Source organism: Gymnogyps californianus, chromosome 1 (assembly GCF_018139145.2).
Source record: "Gymnogyps californianus isolate 813 chromosome 1, ASM1813914v2, whole genome shotgun sequence".
Lineage (NCBI taxonomy): Eukaryota > Metazoa > Chordata > Aves > Accipitriformes > Cathartidae > Gymnogyps > Gymnogyps californianus.
This window is the reverse complement of record NC_059471.1, coordinates 202994904-203021325: the sequence shown is the minus strand read 5'-3', so window position 1 is coordinate 203021325 and position 26422 is coordinate 202994904. Positions and strand designations below refer to the sequence as shown.

Sequence of the window (26422 nt, the reverse complement as noted above, 5' to 3'; positions counted from 1 at the left end):
TGTGGGGTTTGGTGGGGTTTTTTTTTTGTTTGGGTTTTTGGGATTGGGTTTTGGGGTGGTTTTTTTTGTTTGTTTTAAAGCTAGTTTTGATTCAGAAGGTTCTGTTTACACGTACACTACTCACTGGAGTTGGATTCAATCTATTGTGTTTACCTCTGGCTATGTTTGTGTAGAAGTGGCTGTGAATTAGCTTGCCATGTCTGCGAGAAGCAGATTATTTTGGGTAGGGAAGTGGTGTTTGCTTCTGTCACTTTATATAATATGTACAGTAGGAAAACTTCCCATTTGGATAACCTGAAAGAAGTGGTCTGAAATCCCGTATGTAGATACAAAGAAATAAAAAGCTACAAATCCTTTATCTGTTTCGATTTTGTGATACAGATTTAATTGAACAGGCAATAGGTGTTTTGTTTTACTTTTTTCAAAAAGTAGCAATATAAGCACGCCCTCAGGTCTGTTTTGGCCCAAAATTTATGTTTTATAAGCATAATTTGAAAGAGAAATATAATAAATATAAAAAGAGAATGTTCTTTTTTAGTGCAGCTGGTAGCGGAACTGGACAATAATAAGACTACTGTCTGTTTGGAGTGCTTATCTTTGCATTTCTAATCAATGTTAGTGCTGAACCTTTGTTTTTTCAAAATGCCACATTTCTAGCAGTGGTGCTTTTAGATGAAGAAATCCTTTGGGTTTTTTCTAAGGTTTGTAATTTCCTACTGTTCTTGAATAATCTGAACCATCTTAAAGCCTCAGTGTTACTATTTATTTTGTAAATGTTTTTTCCTGCCTCACAAGTGTTAAATTTATGAAAGAGCTATGGCAGTGCAACATTCCAAATTTCGTAATTTTACTCATAAACTGCATATTTTTAATTACCAGAGCAAGGGCTCTTTAGATTTACTCTCTGTCCTTGACTGCCGTTGATTTCCTTGTGACCACAGGCAAATCTTTTAGACTACCTTTCAAATAAATACTTCTTTGGAGATGTGCAAATAAATTCTGAGATATACAAATACATTCTGGGGTATACAAATGGCCGTTAAGTGTCAACTGATTAAAAGTCATCTTAGCTGTAACATGCTTCTTTCTAAGAGTTCTTTGTTTTGGTTTCTCTGAAAAATAAGTCATTTTAAATAAAACACACTGGCGAAGAGAAAGAGGCTGATTGTGATAGTGTGCTATGGTATGGGGTGGTTTGAAAATTTACTGTTTTGGTGTGTGTGAAGGCAAAAATGGCTCTGCCAGCATTATTTTGTTTCAGTAACTTACAATAAACACATGAGGAACTTCTAAGGACTGCCTTTCATCACTGTTAAAGTGCTGGGTAGGAGGTAGACTTACGTACGTTTATATTACAGCATATAACTTCATCTGGGAGGAAATCTGCATGTCTGATTAACGTTCTTTGACTCTGCAAAGCCAAACTTACACCTGGCATAGCTGTTTTAAACAGACTTAGTGATGGTTCTAGGTACCAGCTTCACTTTGTTCAGGCTGAGAAGGTAACACATGCAGCTTTACGAGGACGCCATGCAGCAAGCTTTTGTGCAGGGAGATGCATCGTCTTCACCTGTACACTCTGTTTTGGAAAATAAGGCATTCTGAAATCAGCTATTACCTGTCAATTGCAGGTGATGAGGAAATAGGTCAACTCTTTCCATCATGCTAGTTTTTAGAAGTAAGTGAGGTTGCATACCTCTGTTACATGTTACCTAGTCTGTTGTGAAGCAAGATGAAGGGTTCAAACTTAGTAATTCTGGGTCCACTGCTATTCTTCTTGAAGGTATTGATAAAGTGCTTTTCTGAAAATGCTGAGGCAGTTGAATTGATTTAGGGAAAACAGCAGCCTTTGCTCTATCAAGAAGCACAAAAGATAAATGTATGTCACTAGAGAAAGTGTGAGAATTTTTTTCTGTTTATATTTGAGGCAAAGGTGACATATGTCGTATGGGCAATGACATAGTACCCAAAAAATCAGTGGGATCCCTTGAATTGTTTAGTGACCATGGATCAAAAGCCTTTGTGATAGAGGACTTACTGAAAAGTCATCTTATATAGGCAGGACATGGGTCAAATTTCTCTGTCTTGCTTGTATAGGAAGACCTAAATCCATTTTTTAATTTATTAAGTCTTAAGCATACCTATGTAACTAAGGGTACTGTTGATGCTTTCATATTTACAAAGTTAAAAAATGTCTGCATTGGTTGAAACCTTATGTTAACAGTCTTTTTAATGATTTACGGGGTTGTGGGCGTGTTTTGGGTTGGTTTTTTTTTGCTCGGTTGGTTGGTTGGGGTTTTTTTGCAAAATACCTGATTGTTTCAGTGTGAAGTTCAGAAATACCATATATTGTATTTAATTGTATAATTGACAGTCTTAGAAATGGTGAGATGTACTTGTGAATTCTTTGGATTCCTACTTATGTCTTCCTGTAAAGACAAACATTTGAATTTAATTAATTACATCTATCTTGAATAAATATCCCTGTCTGTGGCGGCGATCTCCCTCTTGAGGCATTGCCGAGCACATCTCAAGGTTTGAAGAGAACTCTGATGACATTTAAATTTGTCAGCCATTGTAGGTTCCTCTGATAATGTCACATAAGGGAATGAAAAGGGGTTTGATGATGGTTTGTGTCCAGCATGGAATGAATGAAAGGACACCAGCAGATGGCCTGAAAACATCCGTGGTTCAGATGCTTGTCTCCTTACACTTCATCTGCAATTCCATCTATAACTTTGCTTCAAGGATTGCCTGCAACCGTGCATACTGTATAACAAGCAGGCTAACTGCGTGAACGTGTACTTTATGTTTGGTGGGGTTTTTTTAAAAAATACTATTAACATAAAGATTGGTCACCTGGATGTGTTAAGTGATATTTTTATTGCCTTTTAAAAAAGAAAAATGAAAAATGTGAATTATTTTTTAAAAATCTGATCCAAGAGAATTAGAAAACCTTACTGGATGGAGTTTCCACTTCTTTTCACTTACTGCTCTCAAAGGAGTGTCAAATTCTGTTTGTTAAAAACTAAAGTGGTAGTAACTCGTATTCATTCCATGTTAGAGTTTGCACACATAGCAAGGGAGAAAAAACATCTCCTGTATTATGTGAAGTCAAGTGTTCTCAAAAGCACATTTGTGGATATGCTTTCTCTGCGGATCGAGTCTGAACACGCCTCTCTTCTTAAAATGTTTTCTGCTCTGTAAAACTTGTGTCTGATTTTGTGTTGTTTCTCTCTGTGCACATTGCCGTGTTGCTGACAAAAGCATGCACAGGCTCGCATCAGAAGGTGCTGTCAAGCCTGGGAAACTGGAGGAGCACAGTGGATTGCAGTTGCAACGTAATATTGAATGTATGGGAAATAAGTTTGAACTTTTCCTGTTTATATATATGACACTACAGGGTCCAATGCAGCAGAGAAATGTGCAAGGTTTATATTCATTTTCATCCTGACTACATTTCTAAAGGAAATGTCAGCATTATACAAGTTGTATTTCCCTTGTTTTTTGTTTTATGGTGTTAAAAACAATTCTTAGCAGTTGTTAAATCATCTTTATATAGTAACGGTGCCCTCACAACTGTGAGGTTCTTCACTGTGTTCAGGTATGTTATGTTCACACTAATGATTCATACTGACCAATTTGTAAACTGAACTAGCTGCATTTGTTTGGGCAATGTGAGTGAGAATAATGAAGTTTAAAGCTCCTTTTAGTGTTGACTTAGCCATAAGACAGAGCGACTTGAGAAACTTTTCCTACTCTGAATTGTATCTCCTTGTTCTAAGGAGCATTAATTCGTGGTGTTTTTTTTAAAAATTGTTTTCAGTTTTGACTCAGTTCATGAGTACAAGAGATTAAAAGATTAAAAAGTCCAACATACGTCCGGAAAGGTGTGGGTGGAATAGCAGCAGGAAGCTGGCAAATTAGCTCAGTCATCTTGAAACTTTTGTCATTCATTTTGATAACAGAATGCAAGTGATTCTCAAGTGCTAGTAGGACTGATCGTAATACACTTTTTCTGTTAATGGAAAGAGTGATAATGTGTGCAAGTGGGCAGGAATTTTTCCATTTTAATGTAGCAATATTTCACAAAAGAACTCAGCTTAACTGCTTAAAAAAACCCAAAATGAGTAATTTTAAATAGATGTGAATATGTGTGAGTTGACAAGAGTTTTCTTCAGTTTTATTTGTGAAAACCAATGCTGAACACAGCTCCAAGATAATTTACGGTGAATTATTTCCTACACTAAATAAAATCACATAAATACTAATGAGAGTTCCTGCACTTGTTCTTTGCCATTTCTGGATCAGGTAAACTTGCAGGCATTTTCTTAGGAAGCAGAAGGGAGCAGGTGTTTTCTTAAGAAGAGTGAGAGAAGAAAGCTGTCTACATTCAACACAGGGATGAGGAATAGAGAACTGTGAGTGACATTTCTTTCCAGTAAAGAAGTGCTTAAAGTATTTTTTCCTTAATAGAAACTTAGTTTGAAATTAAAAAAAGTACGGGTTTGCATCTTACAATACTCTTTCCGTTGGGCCCAAGACCTTGAATAACTGAGTAACTTTGAATTTTTTGTCTCTCTATTTCACACAGGCAACCTCTTCTGCACTGCAAACTGAAAACCAAGCTTGAGAGTAGGCTTGAGCAGCGCAGGCTCCATGGCTTCTGTATTTTCTATCCCTCTTGCTGGCTGTAAAATGCCTGTTATTAAGTTACCAAGCATCTGCACTTGCTGAGGAGAGGTAGGCTCAGGATATGTGATGAATTGACACCATGTCTGTCAGCTCTCCAAAAAGAAAGCAGGTATGAAATTTGCCTTTTAGCTTATTCTTGAGTAAAATACTAAAAAGTGGTACCTGGTATTGCTCTAACTGAGCAGCGACAGTGCTCAGTGGAAGAGCAGTATCTAGATTTCCAAAGGTGCCTGTCTCAAGAATAAGCCAGTAAATCTGCATCACCACAATATCCCACAACAGAGCAAGGCATATGTGCTACAATCTGCATGAGGGTGAACTGCCCAGAGCAACGTTAGTATTAGAGTAACAGAGTTGAATGCAGAAATAACCAGTACCTGGAGGGGGAAATCGCATAAAGCATCAGAAATACAACGCTGCTGTTGTCAACATTAAAAAATAAGGATTTAAGAGGATGGCAAGTAGCTGGTAGGGATGTGTGACATGGGAGTGCAAGGCTCTCTGGTTAAGGCTGTCTAGGTCTCCTGTCCATTTAAGAAATGGTGAATAGTTTTGGGAGGGGGATTTATGCACTGTGCTGTATCAGAAGAGTCATTAGTATTGAATGGTTCTGAGGAGTGCAACTTAGAAAAGAGTATGTTTTTCTTAACCTGAAACCTGTCAGCAAATCCAATATGGTTTTGAAGTCCAATATGTGGTATTCCACCAGGCTGACTTGCTTTTGCTAGGGATGTTTGCCTGTGTCTGTATAGGTGCACATGAGCACAGGACTGGAAAGAACAGCCTGAGTCAGAAAGTCCAGATTATACTGGTATGATATGGTATCATGATTTTGATAAATATGCTAAGCCTTATCTTAAAAGTAGTTTAGGTTTTTTGCTCCTCTTACTCTAACTGGAAAGGATGTTCCAGAATCTCACCATTGTAAGAATTAGGAACCATCTTCTAATATCTAGCTTATGTTTATGTTTGGCCAGTTTATATATATATTTTTTTTTCATAGGACAATATTATTGTTTATCTTGCATAGCCTTTCCTCTCTCTTAGGTTAAGTCCCTGATGTATCTATATCTCTTTTTGTCAGCCCTTGAATACTGGCTCTCCATTCCACAAAGATCCTCATAGCAATTTTCCTCGTTAACTGCAGTTTGACTTTATCTTTCTTGAACTGGAGGGCTCAATCCTGAAGTCTGGAGTATCTAGAGTGAAATTTCCCCTGTGCATTGCGCAGTAGCACTAATACCTTCCTCATTCTGCTGGGAAAATCTGTTCTGATACAATCTAGGGTTTTTCGGAAGGCTGCATTAGAAAGGCAATTCGGCGACGTCCTGGTTGTACCTGTTCTCAGGTACTGTTGTGCTGGTTGTCTGGCATGTGACACGTACCTGACTTAGCCAGCAAGTCTGCTGTGGCACGCTCAGAAGAGCAGCAGGCTAGTACAACTGCCCACCATCTGACAGCTGTAGAAGGTGATCTGTAACATCTCATTGTGATTACCACCCAAGGCCTCCTCTCCCACGCCATTTCAGGCACATCATCACCTACTGCAGAACTGCAGCTTGTTATTAATCTGCAAATGCATGAGTGTGTTTTCTGTATGCTGAACTTCTCTTACCTCAGCCTTCAAGGTCACCTCCTTCTTTCTGTATTCAAAGCCTCCTCGCTTTAATATTGTCTTCCAGCTTGGTTTCATTAGCAGATTTCATCAGATAACTCCAGATTTTGGAAAAAAAAACCCCAATTAATGAAAATATTTAAGAGATCAGTGCTCCCTCTACCCTAGTACTTCCCTTTCAAAGCTCCTAGTTGTCACCCTCTCTTTAGTCTAATCCATCTTCAGCTTTCAGTGCCTTTAGGCATCCCATCTTCTCCAACAGTTGCCCATTGGCATGGCACAGAAGGCTTTACTCGGGTCCAGAGAGGTGACATCTATGGCATTTCCCTTTGGAAGCTCAGTTTTCTAAAGGTACCAGGTGAACATGGCATGTGTATATGTACCTTTTATAAAACCAAGCTGCATTTCTCCCTACTTATTTCTGTCTGGTTTTCCTTCAAATTTTGCTTTGAAGTCTTGCATACTACGGAGACAAAAATTGTGGTTCTTGTTTACCCAGAGCACTTTCTCCTTCCCTTCAGCCCTTCTTGACTACAAGTTCAAATGCACTGTTCTGGTCACCCTGGCTTGGTTGAAAGTCAAAACTAGGCTTGAAAATGAAAAACTCTTGTGATTTCAGACTGTTATTTCTTTCAAACTCCAGGGATGGTTCCGCTTTCCTCTAGGCTGAAGATTTTTATACCTCCAGCACTTGCTATGCTAACTTAAAAGTTCTTTCACTTTTTGCATTTTCTCTGAAAGAAGTGCTGTAGTTCAGCTTCAAGCCTTAGAGTTCCAGCAGGAGTTGATTGACAGCAGTTGTACAACTGGGTTGTGCAGACTAGAGGATCAGAATAGACTCTTTTTAAGCTGAAGTCCTCTGCGCATCCGTCTGTCCTGGTTTCGGCTGGGACAGAGTTAACTTTCTTTTTAGTAGCTGGTGCAGTGCTGGGTTTTGGATTTAGTGTGAGAATAATGCTGATAGCACGCTGATGTTTTAGTTGTTGCTAAGTAGCGCTTATCTTAAGTTGAGGACTTTTCAGTTTCCCGTGCTCTGCCAGCAAGCAGGTGTGCAAGAAGCTGGGAGGGAGCAGAGCCGGGGCAGCTGACCTGAACTAGCCAAAGGGGTATTCCATACCATGGAACGTCATGCCCAGTATATAAACAGGGGAGTTGGCTGGGAGGCACGGATGGCGGCTCGGGAGCTAACTGGGCATCGGTCAGCGGGTGGTGAGCAATTGCATTGTGCATCACTGGTTTTTTTCCTCCCCCCCCCCCCTTCCTTTTTTTTGTTGTATTCCTTTTCATTACTATTGTTATTATATTTCATTATTACTATTGTTAGTATTATATTTTACTTTAGTTATTAAACTGTTCTTATCTCAGCCCACGAGTTTTACTTTTTTTTCCTTTGCTTTCCTCCTCCTCACCCCACTGGGAGGAGGAGGGGGAAGCGGCTGCGTGGTGCTGAGTTGCTGGCTGGGGTTAAACCACGACACCGTCCAAGAGACCGGGGCAATTCAGCCTGCCCGCCTAGCAGCTCCGCACCCACAGCTCCTCCTGAGCCGAGTTCTGGGGCCAGCGGTCTGTCTGCGTGCTGGGGGACACACTCATTGATTATGAGCTACCTCAATGGTATATTGACAAATGCAGCAAGCAATGCAGAGTTACCAAAATTAAATAGTTCGCTATAAATGTATCCTCTCTTGTGCACTTTATATCAGCCCAATCCAAATCAATGAATCATGTTTGGATCTGAAAATGCTGTGTCTTTCCTGCACAATCTTCATGTTTTACAGTAGATACACTGGTCACTGTGTATGCTATGCTCATGGTAGTGAGCGGAAAACAAGTTTAATAACTCAGTCTACCCGGTATCTTACAAACCATAAGGAAAACTTTATACAAGTTATATACAAACTGAAGATAAAATATCACTCCCAACTATTAGTCTGTGTTATAAATTACAAGATTTCAAATATTTATATATTCTCTAATAACTGTACAGGTTGTCTACGAACTGTCAGAGTAATATAGACATATGTACAAGTATATGCAAATAGGGTTAACATTACCTGCTTCTTCAACTGTGTGGGTAGGCTGTCAGCAAGATATGAAATAAGAAAATCTGTGTGATTTTTGCCTCCATGTCTGTACATAAATACATTTCTATATATACAGAGACACATAAAGACTAACAAGCCCATTCCAAAACCTGGAACATAACCATATGTAGTAAATCCTTCTTAAGGTATATGAAAGTATCCTTCTGTCTTCATGCTCATCACTGCGTCTGCATTCATCTTCTGTAAGTGACGTTGTGTTGCTGGAGGATATTATATTCAGAAAATTAAATCTAAAATTTTGTTTCTGTTGGAATCTGTAGGAAATACAAGGAAATAAATGTCACCCTCGGTAAGGAATAGCCAGGGTAGGTGCCCTCTGGTGAGTGATATATAAGAATTTGCTCCTCTAAAGCATTTGCGTGGGAAGACTGTGGTCTGACATTTTTTCCTGTGTTGGATGGGGTTGCCGTGTGCTGGATACTGCCCTTCTCTTTAAGTCCATGATGAAAGGCTGTGGGTGTCCCTTTCTTATCGCTGTCTCTGGACTCCCCTTCTGCCTGTGACATTTAGATAAATGGGACTGATGCTGACATCTCTGCCACATGGACTGCTACCAGTGAGCTCCTCATGGGGGAACTGTGGTGGACAGGTGAGGACACCAGGTGAGAGCCTGGTGAGATGGCCTTCACCCACCTTCCCTCTGCACTCTCAGTGCACAAGGCAAGGCTTGTGAGCAGAGCCCCATGCCTCTTACTCCTGTAAGGCTTTGCCTTAAGTCAAGTCCCATCAATAAGCTGTCTGGATGCTTTCTGCTCTGGGCTGACACAAGAGCTCGGGGATGAAGATGCTTTTGTTATCTGACCTAGCAGTTCCTGTGAGAGGCATTTGGGGCTGCATTTCCTACGGTTGGAGTGCTGCTACCGGAGACAGGAGCCTTACCGTGCACTCCCGGCTGCGCAGTCCGTTGCTGGGGATGATGATATAGTCATTGCTGCTACTCTTCTCCTGCAACGACCACAAGAAGTTGTGGGTTAGGAAATGGATTGCTTCTTTTTTTCCTTTTTCACATTGAAGAAGGTCTTGCTTTTAAATCTCTGGAACGTGCTTGGGATGTTGACCTGGAAGAAAGGGAGCTCTCACTGTCAGCCCTTTGTGCCCCCTTCCAGGTCTCCAGCTCAATGCAGAAGAGCTGGGCCAGTTCAGCTAAGTGGGATTCAACAGTTTCCAGGTGAGTATCATTCTGTGTTTGGTACTTTTAGACAGATTTAACATACGCGGGATCCTTTCTTGCTCTTGATTTAAGAACACTCCCAGACAAGCCAACACCAAATTTGTCTGTACTAATTTATCTGCACTACTTCAGCACGCCTTTTGAAGGCAGACAGGCCTGGGAAGCCTACATGCAAGCAGCATCAAGTCTGCCTTGCAAAAGCCACTGCAGCATATGCAGCGATCCCCTGCCAGATGGGTGATGACAGAGGACTGACGATGGATGGGCTGGTACTTGGAGGAGCCAGGATTTCGCCCCCTATCACACTCTTCCCAAGGAGGTGGCTTCAAGTGAAGTCCACGGCCAAGCCAGTCTCCAGTGGGAATTATTCACTCCTTTTAGTGGTTTGCCAGGCACCTGGACCAGGGACCACTCTTCCTCTCCAAATTTATTGGAGACCAGCTGAGTTTTGATCATTAACTTTTTAAATATAGAGATGGCGTAGGGCACATGGCTAGCTATGCAGAGCACTGCTGGGTGCCTGTGAGTAATGTAAAGGCACTGAAGTAGCGAAGGATGAAAACTGTAGTGTTACCTCAGCGAGCTTTAATTTGGGGGAGCTGGCTATGTCCTTCTTCAGCAAAATGTGTAAAACCGCATCGTGAATGGTGAGGAAAAACATGGATGGCTTAATCTCCTCATCAAAAAATGCACATGTCTCCAGTTTGCCCAGGAAGCCTTCTGTGGGGGAACAAAATCAAAGCACAAAGTGACCTGCAGGCCTTGAAAATGAAGAAATAGTGTATCCTGAGCATGTCCACGGAGCGAGCACAGGAATTTCTGATGTACTGCACTGTTTTATTTATTAGAGCAGATGGGTTCCTCTTTACTGGTGTGGAGAGGGTGGGATATAAATGCCCATCAGTACTGCCCTGCTCGATGGCAGGCAGAAGGGAATTTGAGCCCCGTTTCCGTTTCATGCCTAAGCCAGGCTGCCCGATAGTGTGTCTTGCAGCCCAGAGCTGTACAGCACAGCAGCTGCCATAGGTAAAACAAGCTGTCATGTGTGGTCCCAGCCCGGTGGGGACAGCGTGGGAGGGATGATGCCTCCGTTCAGCTGGATCTGTTCGCTATCCAAGACCAGAAGGTAAAACTGGGGTGATCCTCCCCAGCCGTGCTCGGTGGTGGACGGGGAAGGCAGTGGGACGAGGCATCCATAGGGATGCTGACAGAAAGGCAAGTACTCACCATGTGCCCCTGCAATGTAAATGTCAATGTCGATCCGGACAAATTCTTTCAAAGTCTGTTAAACCGGAAAGAGGCACCATTTAGATACTGCTCTTTTTGCTGATAACAGCCATTATGGTGACTAGCCACAGCGAATATACAAACCACTTTAAGATATTTAAGATCTATGATGGTAAGCAGCTCTAAACTCAAACTCTACTGCACCTAGAGGCAGGACGGTCTCTTCACAGGCCTGCAGACCAGCATGACCGATCCTTTTGAAAAGGGGCAGTACTAAATACATTTAGCCCACAGTGAAAAAGATATTATTTCATAAATTGTATGGCTTTATTGTACCTACTTGACACATGATGACACTAAGACTCCAAAAGCTTCTGGGGAGGTTTTTGTAACTGGGAATTTGAGAAGAACTACAGTTCCCACTGACATGGCGGGTGTTTAGTTCCTACGGAAATAGATTTACACACCTTATGTGGCTCTAGATAGTTAACTTTAGCTACTACTGTTTGAAAATGTTGTTCTTATTGCTTAGTTCAAGGTCATCTGGGGAAGCGAGAGCAGGAGCAGAAATGAAACTCCTGTGCTCCAACTCCCAGCCCTGTGTTTAAAGCCGTATTTCATATGTACATTTCTGTAAAGCTTCCCAAAATCTTACCACGTGAAGAAAGGGTGCCACAGCCAACACTCTAATTCCAAGAAAATTTAGATTGATTATTTAATCCATTTCCTAAACATTTTCTATGGAAAATGTACATTAAAATTCACATAAACTCAAAGGGTGCCACTGACTTTCCAGTCCATATAGGAATGCCTTTAGGAAGCAGGCGAGAAACACAGAATAGAATCACAGAATGATTTGGGTTGGAAGGGACCTTTAAAGATCATCTAGTCCAACTCCCCTGCTGTGGGCAGGGACAACTTCCACTAGACCAGGTTGCTCAAAGCCCCATCCAACCTGACCTTGAACACTTCCAATGATAGGGCATCCACAACTTCTCTGGGCAACTTGCTCCAGTGCCTCACCACCTTCATCGTAAAGAATTTCTTCCTTATATCTAATCTAAACCTACCCTCTTTCAGTTTAAGCTCATTGCCCCTTGTCCTGTCACTACAGGCCTTGGTAAAAAGTCTCTCTCCATCTTTCTTACAAGCCCCCTTTAGGTACTGGAAGGCTGCAATAAGGTCTCCCTGGAGCCTTCTCTTCTCCAGGCTGAACAACCCCAACTCTCTCAAGCCTTCTGTGGTAGGAGTGTTCCAGCCCTCTGATCATTTTTGTGGCCCTCCTCTGGACCTGCTCCAACAGGTCCATGTCTTTTTTGTGCTGGGGCCCTAGAGTTGAATGCAGTACTCCAGGTGGGGTCTCACAAGAGCAGAGTAGAGGGGCAGAATCACCTCCCTCGACCTGCTGGCCATGCTTCTTTTGATGCAGCCCAGGATACAATTGGCTTTCTGGGCTGCAAGCGCACATTGCCGGCTCATGTCCAATTTTTTGTCCACCGGTACCCCCAAGTCCTTCTCTTCAGGGCTGCTCTCAATCCCTTCATCCCCCAGCCTGTACTGATACTGGGGATTGCCCCAACCCAGGTGCACAACCTTGCGCTTGGCCTTGTTGAACTTCATGAGGTTCACATTGTCCCACTCCTCAAGTCTGTCAAGGTCCCTCTGGGTGCCATCACTTCCCTCAAGCATATCCCTCAAGTGTAGCTGCATTCATATGTTTTTCTTTCATATGATCACTGTTTGTCTTGTGAATTACAATTACCTTTTGGAGGACTCTCATGGCAGAAAAATCGAGGAAGGACACTGATGAGAAATCCAGAACGATGCTGTGGATGTCGACCCGGGGCACAGTAATGCCGGAGGGGAGGTCAGCACCCCAGTTGATCTGAATGGGCAAGTCTGTCATGTTGGTGGGCTGGTCCAGCTCCTCTATCCTGTTGTTGTCTAATTCTTCATCTGACTCATATGTATGGTTAGCTATGCAGATCAAGCCTTTCTGTGTTGACAGAGAAAAGTGTCATAATTAATACTTCTTTTTAAGACCCAGACAGGGTAGTAGTGCATCTTACGCAAGGGCAAGAGTGGTGGCAATGCAAAGCTGATGTACCCGTGAGATGGAACAGGACCTACCTGCACTATACACTGTAAAAAGCTCTGTCTCTCCCTTGTCTGGAGGAGTCTGGAAATGTTGGCTTTCCTCTCATCCATTATTTAATCATAATCATAATCACTTAATGATGTTTTTTTATTGTTCCCTGAAGTCAATTGTCAGATATGCTTTGATTCAGTAATTTGGAACAAGTCAACAAAAAGCATACAGGATTTGGCCTGGGAGAAAACCAGCTTTATCCTACCATTAATGCAGCACGAACATCGCCTCTGTGGGATCTGATCCTACCATGTGATGCCAAACAGAGCTCCAGTGGACACATACAAGCTCTGCCCATGGTAAAGCTGTAGGTCTCTAACTATGAGAGCCATTTAAAATCGTATTTTTGAAATGTGTTTATGTCATGAAGTGGCAACTTGGGGAACAGCATATCTAATTAGGACAGGAGGCTGTGAGGCACTTCTCTGCCATGTCAAGCCAGGGAGCTGGTTGCTTAACCCGCCCCCCGGGTGGAGTTGCCTTACATACAGGCGTCACTTGCAGCTGTCCTTTCTTCAGCATCTTTCTGATCTTCCTCAGAGCTTTATTGCGTTTCCTCAGGACTCTCAGTGGGTTGAAGCCAACCTGCAGAAACAGCACTTTGAATAATTAAAAAAAAACCCCAGTGACACCAGGGGAAGGACACAGCATCTCATGCGGCTTTTCTTTAGTCATGATGAGCATAGTCTGGACTTGATGTTGCCTACCACTTTTCATCAGTTCAAACAAGGGCTCTTTTTCTTGGTTGGAAAGATGTCTACAGGTATGACTACAAACCAGACAGGCCCATCTGTACTAGCTTTAGGACACCGGCATGGACAGCATTATAGAAGTGATGATGCTGTAGCACAGGCCAGTAACTCCAGCAGGCTGGTACAGTGCTGGCTAGCCCAGAATGTGTCCTACTTATCTTCATTATGAGATGGCCACCCAGGCGACCAAGATTAGAGAGCTCACAGGTTGTATCTGCTCTGTGCCACCTGACTGCAGCGTGGGCCGTATACACATCGTTTTGTTTTCTTGAAGAAGAAAACCGAAGTTGATCATGCTGGCTGCGTATGTCTCTTGAACCTCTTAGCTGGTTTTAACAAAATTAGATGGCAGGTAAATTAGGCTAATAAGGGTTGCGAAAATACTAAATTCCTGCAAGTCTTCTGTCTCATCTATCTAGTGGGTGGAGGAGAGAGGTATTAGAAGTACCCATATTGGTAAAGAAAGAGAGTGGTGTGAGCATCTGCACTCACAGAAAAAACCCTTCAGGCTCTTCTGAGGTGAAACCCAAGCACACGGAGACTCAAACGTGTCGGATTCCCTAGCTCCTCTGCCAGTTTCAGTCCCTCACGTGAAGAATGAACTGCTCATTACCAATGCTCAGGGTAGCCACTGTTTATCAGCTTTCCCCTAAGAGCAGCAGGAAGGGGAGGTTATGGGTGCAAGTTTGGTTCAGTCTGGGGATGGCGGACCTCTCTGGCACGGTGAGGGCTCGGGGGTCCTGGCTCTCCATGCTGGTTACAGAAAGACCGTCTGCCTTCGCCCAGTGTGTCATGGAAGACATTAAGACCTCTTTGATAGTGTGATTTCATTCAGCTTTTCTTCTGACTGTTGCGGTTATGTTCTTTGGGGCAAGACGAGTAGCATTTATTGGGTGTAAGTAATATAAATGCTAATAAAATAAAATAATGTCCCTTTATATTCTCTATGTTGGCAGTACTTTCTTCTAAAGGACTTAAGATACGTATATATATTGTTATGGTATAAGTTCAGAATGAGTCAGGATGTTCTCTTTCTCAGAGATGTGTATGTACATGTGGGATTACAGTAGTGGCAACAATATTTGAATAATTCATGAAAAATTCATCTTTGAACTGTGGACTGACTGCATATATAGTAATTATTGGGAAGTTATATTCACCTTAACGTGTCATGCAATTCATATGTTCAGAACAACAGCCCCAGACACTTACAGCAGTGATGAGTTTCTCTCTGAAGAATTCAATATTAGCGAAGAAGATAGGAGAGGAGCATCTGAAAATCTTCACTCCCTCTGGCTCATAGATCTGTACAATGAAGCAAAAGTGTCAGTAACAATGTCTGCTATAGAAACACAAATGCAGCAGATGATAATAAAAGAAACACGGCATTTCTTACATCAGTGTAATCCTTCCTGTTTCTGTAGATGTCACTTCTCCCAACATTAGCCAAAACGGTGCAGCTTGGACTGTGAACAAACACACACACAATTATTTGTACCCCATACTGAAACCTGGCAGCAGGGAAGGCTCAGAGAAAGCAACCTCAGCTGTGGTGGTAGACTGAAGCAGGACCCCACGTCCAAGGGTTTACCCCTGTAAATTATTTTTCCATACACAGTTGCTGGACAGACCGAGGCATGGGGCTGTTGGCCTTCTCTGTACAGGGAGAGTTAATTTATAACAGGACGCCCTGAGATATCTTATCATCGCGTCCAACAAGTACTCACATCTGGGAGCGGATCACCACGGTCAGCAGCTGGAATGCCACGGCGGTTGCTAGCCCAATATCCAGGCCAAGAAAGACGGCAGCTAAGAAAGTCACCACCCATATAACCTGTAACGAGCAGGTGGATGGCAGCAGTTATGAGAGTGTCAAGGACCTGGGTCGTGAGCCCAGAGTCAGAGCAGTAACAGATCTCAGATCTGGTCCAGGCTGTCCATCTGCCTTTGGTAAGGGGTTCCATGTTTCCTAGGTTTTTTTCTTGTAAAACAGGGCCAGACTCACCGACTAGCACCAGGAAGTGTTTCTATGGATGAAAATTTCTATACAATAAAGGCTTAGAATAATAGAGGTGTGGATTTCTATAGGTGGTTCACTAAATGCTCAATAAAAATCCATCAGAAAGGCAAGATTACAAGTAAATCAGGATCCTGGTAAAGCTGAGAATTTTAAATGTGCAAATGTAGGTGCCATGAATGTATGTGACTGATAGGCACAAATGACCAGATAATACTGAATATTTTTTAACCACAGATCTCAAAGTATTTTCATGTGGTAAATAACTGTTTGGTAGCTGGGAAAACTGAGGCCTGGAACCATTTGGGAACACAAGGAACTGGCTGATGAGAAAGGCAAGAGCCTAAATTTTCTGTGTTGGAGGTAAGCAGTCCTGCCCTCCAGCCACAAGCTTTACCATTTAGAGTAAACCCTTCAAACTGTGGTCATCACTTGTTTTTTGCTGTGTAACTTCCATCTAACGTGCTGCGTGAGTGTGAGAAAGTGTCCCTGAAGGCATAACCAATGCAGTAGGTATTTAGACATTTTCTGTAACTGCCTTCTATATTTGACTTTATATAATGAACTGTATTTTAATAGATTTTGATGAAATGGATGAAAATTATGTTAGGAGAGAGAATTGACTCAAAATAGGTGGGACAAAATGGAAAATAGGAGCAAGGGGTATACGAGTAAAAAAGGCATGCCACTATTGTACTTTCCGTTTAGTGAAGTAAGGCAGGTATAAAAAAAAAGATAACCTGTAAGTGCATTTGCATAATAGATGACTTTTCCAGAGTGCTTCATTTCTGAATGCTTGTGGAACTCAACTTACACAGTCATACTTGTCGTTTCTCCATAGGATGCCTACTTCCTTGAACTGCATGAGCATTCCTTTCAAGTTGCCAAGAGCCAAAGATGCAAGGACTGACTGTTAAAAAGACCCAAATATATGTTGAATTTTAAAGCAAGCAAAGCAAATGTTGAACATGAAGACTTAAAAGATCATAGAAATGGAGCCAAAGTGGAGCTGAAAGGCCAGGGAGCTCCTCCCAGTGTACCGCTGCTGCTGGAACCTCCCTAGCCATGGTGCAGCGCAGGTGTCTGATTTGAGGCTGCAAATCCCACTTATTTTTGGCACCTGAAAGCCGGTGCTGTGATGTTTGGTGTTTGGGCACTTGCGTTCCCTTTGAGGGACCAAATGTAGTGGTCCTTTCTGTCATGATCTGGAAAGAAGAACCAAGCTTTGCAAAACCCTGTTTGGCTCCCACTGAAGCCTATGAACACTCCCAGTGACTCCTAGAGCAGCCCTGTCTTTGGCAAGCAGGAGGAAGCGCCAGGTGAAACCAGTGAATACCTTCTGTAATGGTGCCAGGAGAAACCCAATGGCCAAGATCACAATCAAGACGATGACAGCTGAGATAATACCAGCAATCTGCATGAGAGAACAATTCCACCATGAATAAGTGCCCGCAGGCATTATGGTCAGCTAGGAAAAAAGAGAGCTTTCTTGCATGAAACACCGTCATGATCTGTTGTCTTCTGTACCTGTGTTTTGCCTCCTGTGCTCTCCTGCACACCTGATCTCGACAGAGCAGTGCTGGCAGCAAATCCTTTGAATGATCCACCAACTATATTACCCAGCCCAAAAGCAATTAGTTCCTGAAATAAAAACAGAAGAGGTTGTTCTTAAAAGCTGGTTCATGACAGTTTTTCCCAAGGCAAAGCATTCCTAAAATGACTTATTTCCCATTGACTGATGCACTGTGTTGATTTCTGTGTTTACCTACCTGGTTGCCATCTACTGGGTAGTCATGCTTGATGGAATACACTTTAGCCACGGAGAAGGCTACTGCAAACCCAACGATTGCGATGGAAATGCTGTCGCCGATACACTTTTGGAGGACACCTACATCAGGTGCAACAGGAGCTTGAAATCTGAAAAACAAAAAATTCTACTCGTTAAGGATATGCCTAAGGAGACAAGTTGTCAAGCAAGCGAGCAAGGCAGTGTGGTCCAGCTCATACTGAGCACTTTGGAGAGATGGGAGACAAAATTGTGGGTCTGAACCCTATAAAACTTTGGGGAATCCTTAATAGGGACAGGGACTCTGTTTATCTGCTCTCGACTCAGTTTGTGTCTCAGTAGGTTCTCATTTACTTGGCCAGGACCAGCCACAGCTTATTTTGTCTGAGGTGCATGCATAGTTCTGCCTTCTAGTTGCGCATGGATGTAAGATCTGTCACGGCGCTGAGGCCCTTGCACAGGCAATTTGCGCACGGAAGGATTTCACTTAATTACAACAACAAAAAAAATCCCTGTGTGATTCATTGAAGCACTTTAGACAGCCAAACAAATATTTACTAAGTCAGGTAACATTGACTAGTCTCTCAGGCCATCTATCTGTTAGATGCTTTAGCTTTACCATTTCCTGCTCCTTTGATCAGGGTCTTTTGCAGACCCTAGGGAGAATTCCTCTCTGGGTTTTTTTTTCTTTTCTTTCTTTTTTTTCAGTGAACTGAAATCTGAAGAATGGAGACTCTTGAGCAGAAATAGCTGTTCCTCTGCAAACTTCATCCACTAACACCCCTGGGGCTACAAGAGGTAATCGAGAGCACGCCAGTGAGTAAATGGCTGCAGTCTACTGTCCTAGCCAATGTCTTCCTCCCTCTTTTTAACTTAATGTGTGCCTATTAATTCTTTATGCCAAAGAATTAATGGCATAACTCTATATCCACATACTCTATATGTGGATATATACTCTTTATATGGATATGCTCCTGGAGGAGTAGACGTTGAGGCCTCCTGGAGGATAATGGTGCCTGGGGAGATGCTGGCGGCTGGTCATGGGACCAGGCAGGAGATCTGTGCAGTGTCCTGGTGGCTTCCCAGGGCTGGTGGTGGCTGCCGAACCGTGCGTGTACTTCGAGGGAAATGGAGGGGTTCAGGAGTGAGTAGCTCAGTAAAAGGGACAAACATCAACCTTCTGCTCAACAGCTGTCTTAGAAAATGAAGCATGCAATTATTTCATGTTGTAGTGTATTCTTTGTTGCATAGATGTGCTCTAGTGAGTAACTTTTACCTATTGAAATTGTGTCCTCATATTGTTGAGAGCAAAGTGTTTATTTACCTACTGAAAGAAGATGAAGCAGATTATTTTAATCAGAGACATAGCTGAACTGATTTAACACTGATAAACTAGAGAACATTTTGCTCCACTGGTGAATTTTAAGTAAATCACTTACCCTTCCTCTAGTTTTCCGACGACAGCTACATTAAATTTTTCTTCAAAGTTAAGAAAATAGGACATCAGTGCTGCTAAGACTGTCTGAAAGATAATAAACCCCACCTCCATTAGGCACATTCAAGTAAGAGTATGAAGAAACTATTAAAAACCACTACCTTCCCTCTCCCACACGCCCTCCAGTCTCATCACTAGCGGCAGAATTATGCCCCAAGTCTGCACATCCCTTTGCTGTTCAGATGTCATTCCTAAACCACCTTACAGGTATGGGTTTACATTCATAAATCACACAGAGTATATATCAGAGTATTTCACTAACAACAGAGAACATCCTGCCCAATAAACCAGGTGTTTTCTGACAAGGTGCTGTAATAACTCTGGGGGAAAACAAGCACTACTTGTGTCTATAGCAACATCCTCCAGGACTTTAGGAGCTTGCTGCCTGTGTGAGGCTTCCCCCACCCCACTGCTGCTTGGCGTGGGCAAAACCCTCTGCTGCTGGAGGGCAAAACTGTTTTGTGCTTGGCCATGGATGGCCAGGACTTCAGTGGCTGCTTGCAGGTGTGGTGCAGAGGGGGCCCAGCTGTGGGACTGCAGCTGGCTGGTGTCAGAGCCAATTTCATCCAAGGAAAAAATTCACAGTTTATAACATCTTACTCACTACAGATGTATTCAGTTAAGAACAGCTAACTATAGGTAGCTGTTTCTTATAGGTAAAATGATAACCCATCATTTAATGCAGAACAGGAGAACAAATAGTTAAAACTCTGCTTCCCGTGTCACTATAGTGATGGAGCAATTGCAACATCAAAGAAGAGTGACCATTACCACAAGCAGTTCGATGGGGATGGGAGTTGGTAACTTTGCTTTGTATCGATCATTCATTTCTTTCACCACGAACACAATAAGCAAGACAACAAGGGATGTGACAAGGTCAGCGATGTTTGTTTTTGTGATCTGGCTGAAAACGCTCTCCAGAGTCTGCAAAATCAGGAAGAAACATGTGATGCTTTAGAAACAGCAGTGCCCTGGCACAGTAGCACTCTCTGTTCCAGAAGGGCCTGTATCTGAATTGCTCTAAGGCTTACGGCGTCTGGGATTTATTCCCTGTGGCATGATGTGGATTGCAAGCCCCAATGAATGTGCGTGTGCATCGTCCAAACAATGAAAGCATCCGTGAAAGACCCTTTCCACCGGCTCTCGGCCCTCTCCTCCTGGCCTCCCCCTGAGGGAGGGTCGGAGCAACACACACGTGTGCGATGATAGGAAACGTGAGCAATGGGAATTACTGAGCAGGTGCCTCTCTCCACTCCTTCTTCCTGTCCTTCTCCTTCCTCCTTTCTCATCCAACAGCCCTCACGGAGTCATATCCAAATTAAATATATACAATATCAGTCCAGTAAAAATGAATAATTAAATGCTTGAGGCTAAGTTGAATGCTTAATTAAAACATGCCAATACACAATAGAAAAAATTATCTTATTAGCCCAATGGAGTGTAGCTTGGTGTTTGGCAATAAATTTAAAAATTTGTCATATACTAATAACACATCTCTTATATTTTTCTCTTGTGTTTCCTCCTGCTTGGCTGTTTCTATGCTGAGTTCTGTTATCACTGCCTTGTGATATATGGTCAGATATACATCACAGGTTTCAATAGCATTATCAAATGATGAACACTTAGCACTTACATAGATGATGCCAAATGGTTTATTAAATCCAGGGACAGGTAGTTGAAGCATGAATTTCAGCTGAGATACCACAACATGGATAGCTGCAGCAGTCGTGAAACCGCTGATTAATGATTGTGATAGATAAATAACAATGAATCCAAACTGGAGAATTCCCAGAAGCAACTGAAATGCAAAATGACCATAGTCAGTGTGATTCATTTGTGCTTTTAAGCAATCTCTACAACAAAAAGAACCATATTTTATGGGAACAAAGATTTTCACCTAATCCCATACATCCAGGGATTAAAGAAAATACTGTCCCCAGACTTGCAATAAAAGTTGTCTTAGCAACAGGGGGCATAAGACTAATAAGAGTAATTGCTAGAGCAGTTAAAACCTATTCTTTTTATTTTATATCTAAAATAAACCTCCTTAGTCTTGGGGTTTTCAGTACCCATCTTTTTACATAGTACCAGTGTTTCATGAAGCACAAACATATTAATATGTTAGGAAGGAAGGAACTGTAGGAATTCTATATTAGGAAGGAAGGAGAAATTGGGGTTTTTTTTAAAGACAAATCCAAATACTTTACTATTATGAGATAGAGCTTTTATTCCCCTTGCTGTGTCTGCATCATTCACATTACTCTCACAGCTACTTTTTTCGTGTCCAGCAGATTGGTTTTTGCTGTAGGTGGGTACACCTGTGTGGGCTGTAGGCTCAGGTCTGGGAAAAACCAGGGATTTCACAGCATGAATCAGTGGCTGGTCACTGGAGGGGGGTGGATGTCTCCTAATCAGTGAGCCAAGGTCAGTTGCGTGGGAAGGGGAAGAGAATTACTTTGGTGACTACACCAGCAGAAAACAAAGGGGAAGGCCAGTCCACCATCCATCTATTCATATACGTGCATATAGACGCATGCAGGCACACACACATATGTTTACCAACCTGAAAAACCCCAGAAAGGAAGGTTACAGATGCAGCCACCATCACCCTCTCTTCATTTAGTGCTGAGATATTCGTGGAAGTGCCATTTCCAGCACTGTCATCAGGGACCAGCCTGACGACGGCTCCTCCCACCATCAGGCTCAGGACGGGGAAGGGACCTGAGCAGCACAAGGCGTTCGTTAGAGACCCGAAGGGGCAGCACGTACTTCTTCACCAGTGAGGAGGGCGGTTGGTGTGCCTGAACTTACCCACTGAGATATGTCTGGATGTGCCAAAGATAAAATAGACCAGGACAGGGAAAAATGCCGCATAGAGTCCATAACCAGGGGGGATGTTCACCAGCAAAGCAAAGGCAAGACCTGTAAGGACAGAGGCCCGGGGAAGGTGACATGTGTGTTACAGGCTGAAGCCAGCAGCCGCTTTGCACCTGGCCTAGCAGGCTGTGTCAGAGCACACGTTTCCCGGAGGTACCTTGCAGGACAGCCACGAGCCCTGTGTTGATGCCAGAGACAATGTCACTCAGGATCCACTCCCTGAAGCGGTACGCTGGCAGCCACGAGACGATGGGAAACAAACCCAAGGCAATTTTTTTGACCCTTTGTGGGGAGCAGCTGTAAAGACACAAGAGGACAGAGCTCTGTCATTGCACAGCTCGGTTGAGTCGCAGCCTGTCTTTGGAGGGGAAACGAAGCGGGGGGGGATTCAGGTTCAAGCTGCCAGAGGTCAAAATCTCACCCAGACACAGGCCTGATCAATCTGCTCTGCCAGCTGTGCTTCAGGGAGGACCCGGTGGCCTCCAGAGGTCCGTTCCAACCAAAATTTTCATAGAATCATAGAATCATAGAATGGTTTGGGTTGGGAGGGACCTTTAAAATCATCTAGTCCAACCCCTCTGCAATGAGCAGGGACAGCTCCGACTAGATCAGGTTGCTCAGAGCCCTGTCCAACCTGACCTTGAATGTTTCCAGGGACGGGGCATCTACCACCTCTTTGGGCAACCTGTTCCAATGTTTCACCACCCTCATTGTAAAAAATTTCTTCCTTATATCTAGACTGAATCTACCCTCTTTTAGTTTAAAACCATTACCCCTTGTCCTATCACAACAGGCCCTACTAAAAAGTCTGTCCCCATCTTTCTTATAAGCCCCCTTTAAGTATTGAAAGGCTGCAATAAGGTCTCCCCGGAGTCTGTGCTGCCAAGTGCCCAGGAAAAGAGAAGCTGCCTGGGATACAACAGTAGGAAAATTTCTAAGGGTAATAGCAGCTAAAATTCTTTAGAAAAAAATGACATTGTATTTGGTTAATGAGTTTTCATTGGCTTTGTTGGAATCTGAGATGGAAGTTGTCAGGATGGAGTTCACACTGTCCAAGAGCGGCAGTTTCGAGCTGTTTCTTAGATCTGTATTTAAAAAAAAAAAAAATCTCCTTACCGAAAATATAGTTTCAGGTGATCCCAAAAGGATTTATGGTATCTGTGCAACTTCTCATGCTCTTCATTGAACAAATTCTCCGAGTACACAGGTCTGGCTACAACGTAGTGGTTGCCCACAGGTTCAACCATTTCTCCTGAAATGTCAGGCGAGGATGGTGACTCGTGTGTGCTTCTCTCTGGCCTTAGTCACTTAAAAGCCTGAAATGAAGAATGGGGTTAGCTCCTTATGTACTGTGGGGCGGGTAGCCATAGCATAGATGAGTGAACTCCAAACTGAGCGTTACCACCTTTGAAGATCAAAAGAGAGATGGTTGAGACACCCGCTTCACTCTGCCAAGGTGATCTCCTGCCCCCCTCCTCCTTCCACTGCAGGGCAGTGTTTCGCTGGAGCGTGAAGTGTTTCTTTCTAAAGATGCAGCCAAAAAGTGGACAAGATGGATTTTGAGTTAATTTATCTCTGAGTCAGCCGTCTACAACCAAAAACTGCCTCCCTCAAGGGAAACTAATTTCTTAAAGAACAAACAAGTGGATCCCAAGCGGTTTCTCTTTGTGGCACCACCGGGAGGGCTGGGAGCTCGCTGAAACCCACCGACACATGAGGGGAAAGGCAAAGCCAAGGCAGGGCTCAGCCATCCTCTCTTGGACTTGGAGACAGGGCTGAATCTTTCAGCTTGGGTCTGTGTGACGAGGAGGTTAGGCTCAGTAGTAAAAAAGCACGGTATTGCCGCTTGTTAAGTTATTTGTAAGATTTATTTCCACAGGTTGTCTGGACTGCTTCTCCTCTGTTTCATGCTCACAAACAGTTGTTGCAATGTCTGACCTAAATACTATTTTCTGCCTTGTCCCAATCCACATTTGCATGTTTGTGCTGAATAGAAACTGTCCTTGCTCACTTCAGAAAAGACCCCTGAAGCCCGCATTACACATGAGAAGAATCAAGATTCGTTTCAGTTGATACCACTGGGTATTATGCAGAAATTAATTGATGCCATCACTGTGCTGTTACATTTTTCTCTATGCCTCACATTCTTCCCATGTTAAATTCACCTACATAAATGTACTATCTGAAAACATTTCTCTCTGCTGCAGCTACCATTAAATATTTAATACAATACTAGTCCTAGACAAGAGCCGTGGAACTTGCTCTTGGTAGCTGCAGTTGGACTAGATGATCATTGTAGGACCCTTCAAACCGGAACTAATCTATTCTATCCTACTCTATTTTCTTTTGACTCAGAGACGAAGATGTACTGTAGGAAGCAAAAAGTCTTCTGTGACACTGATAATAGAGCATTTTTCTTCGTTTTCTCTCCCCTAGCGCAAATGCTCCTTGGCGCCTTGGTGCTTGCTGGTGGTCTTGTGACAGATGCCTGACCAACACTAGTTCCTCACGCAGGTCTGTCTCCTGACTCGCGCTGAAATAGCCTACGTGCATTTCTAATTCAGACTTGCGTGTACTCAATATTTGGAGATATCACAGGACAGATTTTAAAGTGGCACAAAGCAGTTAGCATAGTTACGAACAGATAGAAAGCTTTTTATCTATCACAATTTTGACATTAAAATGTGAATCCCATCCTGAAATTTTGCTATAACTCAGGGCCCATTATTGACCTATTTCAAGTGATTTCATTTTAGTTTCCCCCTAGTTCATTCTGGGGAAATTCATGGATGTGTAGAAATCCAAATAATGTCAGATGAACCTCTTAGATATGCTGGTTTTGTTGATATACTATTTTTCCACAAAGGATTCACTATTTTGGCAATGGGTTAAACATTTTTACTATCTGTTTTAACATTAAAAGATTGGATCTGTAATATTTTCCAAAAACTGGTGGGTAATTATTCTAACAGACTAATACTCAAAATCTAAGCTCATTCAACGCTCTGATGCAGTCAGTTAAAATCATACTCCAATCCTGTAATTGTACACTACTGTCCCTCCCTCTGTCAGGATCAGACCTCCAAACCTGAGGCTGATGAAATTTCAATGAAAAAATCAGTTAATTTAGTTCTTTCTCTGATAAATCTCGGTGTACTTAGATTTGCAGGAAGAAGTTTTATCTATCAAAGATTTTAGAATTGCTCTGTTTCTTAGTCTGTGTATCAGTCTTTTAGACTTCACGTTGCAGAGAGGAATATTGCTGAAAGTACCGTTGAATAGTTTTGTTCATTTCATTGTAGGGCACAAGATGTACTATTTGTACCCTTTGAAATGTTCATAAGCCATAAAAATAAAAGAAGTGCGTGGGTTACTCTTTCATTTCAGATTTTCCCCAGTGCTGCAGCTGCTGTAGTTTTTGTGAATACTTTAGTTGTCACTCCTGTCCCCTGCCCAGACTTTGTTCTTTCCTCAGGCCAAATTTAATGCCCAGATCTGAGGAAACGTACAATATGCCTTTACAACTCTCTGAATCTCCTTTGGTTTTTTAGTGCAGCTCTTGTTGAAGGTGTAAGTATTTTGTGTGTGTTTTTTCCCTCCTGATAGGAACGCCAATTTACTGACTCTCCTCCAGGTTAGCTTTGGGTCGATGGCTTAGAGCTGCAGAAGGAGACCTGGAGCCTCGCCCTGAGGGTCTCGTCAAGCTGAACCATGTGAGCATGAGTCTGCTTTAAAGATGCCATGTGGTGCCATGTGGCATTACTCAAGTTAAGTTTAACCAAGCCAGCCTTAGCACCTGAAATGCAGTGTAAAGTGCCTTCAACCTGTTTCCCGGCAGGTAAATGAGACCATACGGTGCAGCATGTTGCTGCAGCTAGATGACCACTGCTGCTAGTCACCTGCTAGTTGAGCTTTTCTTGTTTTGTTCCCTCTTCCATGGGCTCTGTTGGCAGCTATCAGCTACCGTGACTTCAGCCAGCATTGCCTTCCTCTTGCTTACTCTCATTTTGTTCCCATACGTGTTTAGAAAGATAGGATGCCCTCTGCATAGGGAGGTTTTTTCAGCTGTCGGCACCATTACTTATTTTAGATGTTTTAAAGAGAACGGGGATATAGCGACAAGTACCAGCATAGTGGAGGCCAATATTCTCCGCAAGTCCCCTAAAAGAGAGGTCCATACTCCAGTAACCCATGCTGCCTTTCCAGAGTGCTCCCATCATTAAGTCCTTGGACTCCTTGTGGGACACGACCAATTAGCACAATTCTTCTGATGACTTCTATAATGTATCCACCCACACCCGGGGAACAGGAGCACAAACGAAGCTTACACTGCACAGCTATCGAGTGGTAACAACTTTCACTCACTATTGACCAAGACTATGTCTGAACTGAAACCCCAGAGATAACATTCTGGTTCAGTTTTGTTCCATATAGCCTCTGGTCCTGTTCTCATGGCCAGCAATTAACAGCATTACCATCTCTCACATATAAAAAACTCCAACTCTGCTGCTAGTCCCCCATATCTGTGAACCT

At 42.8% G+C, this 26422-nt stretch overlaps 1 protein-coding gene across 2 annotated transcripts; it reads right to left on the bottom strand.

Annotated features, from left to right (window-relative positions):
- Nucleotides 1–8306: 8306 nt before the first annotated feature.
- On the bottom strand, nucleotides 8307–23136 carry SLC26A3 (solute carrier family 26 member 3). 2 transcript variants are annotated; one of them, XM_050915278.1, is made up of 20 exons: nucleotides 23006–23136; nucleotides 22047–22186; nucleotides 21824–21934; nucleotides 21576–21733; nucleotides 20646–20810; nucleotides 19784–19936; nucleotides 18957–19039; nucleotides 17501–17648; nucleotides 17259–17372; nucleotides 17068–17145; nucleotides 16546–16641; nucleotides 15442–15548; nucleotides 15111–15180; nucleotides 14927–15019; nucleotides 13452–13547; nucleotides 12576–12809; nucleotides 10814–10868; nucleotides 10161–10306; nucleotides 9295–9360; nucleotides 8307–8669 (listed from the first exon to the last, which is right to left on the bottom strand). In XM_050915278.1, the coding sequence occupies exons 1-20, from the start codon at nucleotides 23134–23136 to the stop codon at nucleotides 8646–8648; spliced, it is 2268 nt and encodes a 755-aa protein (XP_050771235.1). In that variant the 3' UTR covers nucleotides 8307–8645. The 2 variants fall into 2 exon arrangements, with proteins under 2 accessions (XP_050771235.1, XP_050771234.1); XM_050915277.1 differs by lacking the exon at nucleotides 8307–8669 and having other exon boundaries at nucleotides 9256–9360.
- Between the last annotated feature and the right edge of the window lie 3286 nt (nucleotides 23137–26422).

What these genes read in the sequence shown, in the direction of transcription:
- SLC26A3 (XM_050915277.1), bottom strand. Translation starts at nt 23,136, where the DNA reads ATGGTTGAACCTGTGGGCAACCACTACGTTGTAGCCAGACCTGTGTAC. An exon ending in TCCTTTCTGGGGTTTTTCAG is followed by an intron (nt 20,811 to 21,575) that starts GTTGGTAAACAT and finishes TTTGCATTTCAG; the next exon opens with TTGCTTCTGGGAATTCTCCA. An exon ending in ACCCAGTAGATGGCAACCAG is followed by an intron (nt 17,373 to 17,500) that starts GTAGGTAAACAC and finishes TTTTTATTTCAG; the next exon opens with GAACTAATTGCTTTTGGGCT.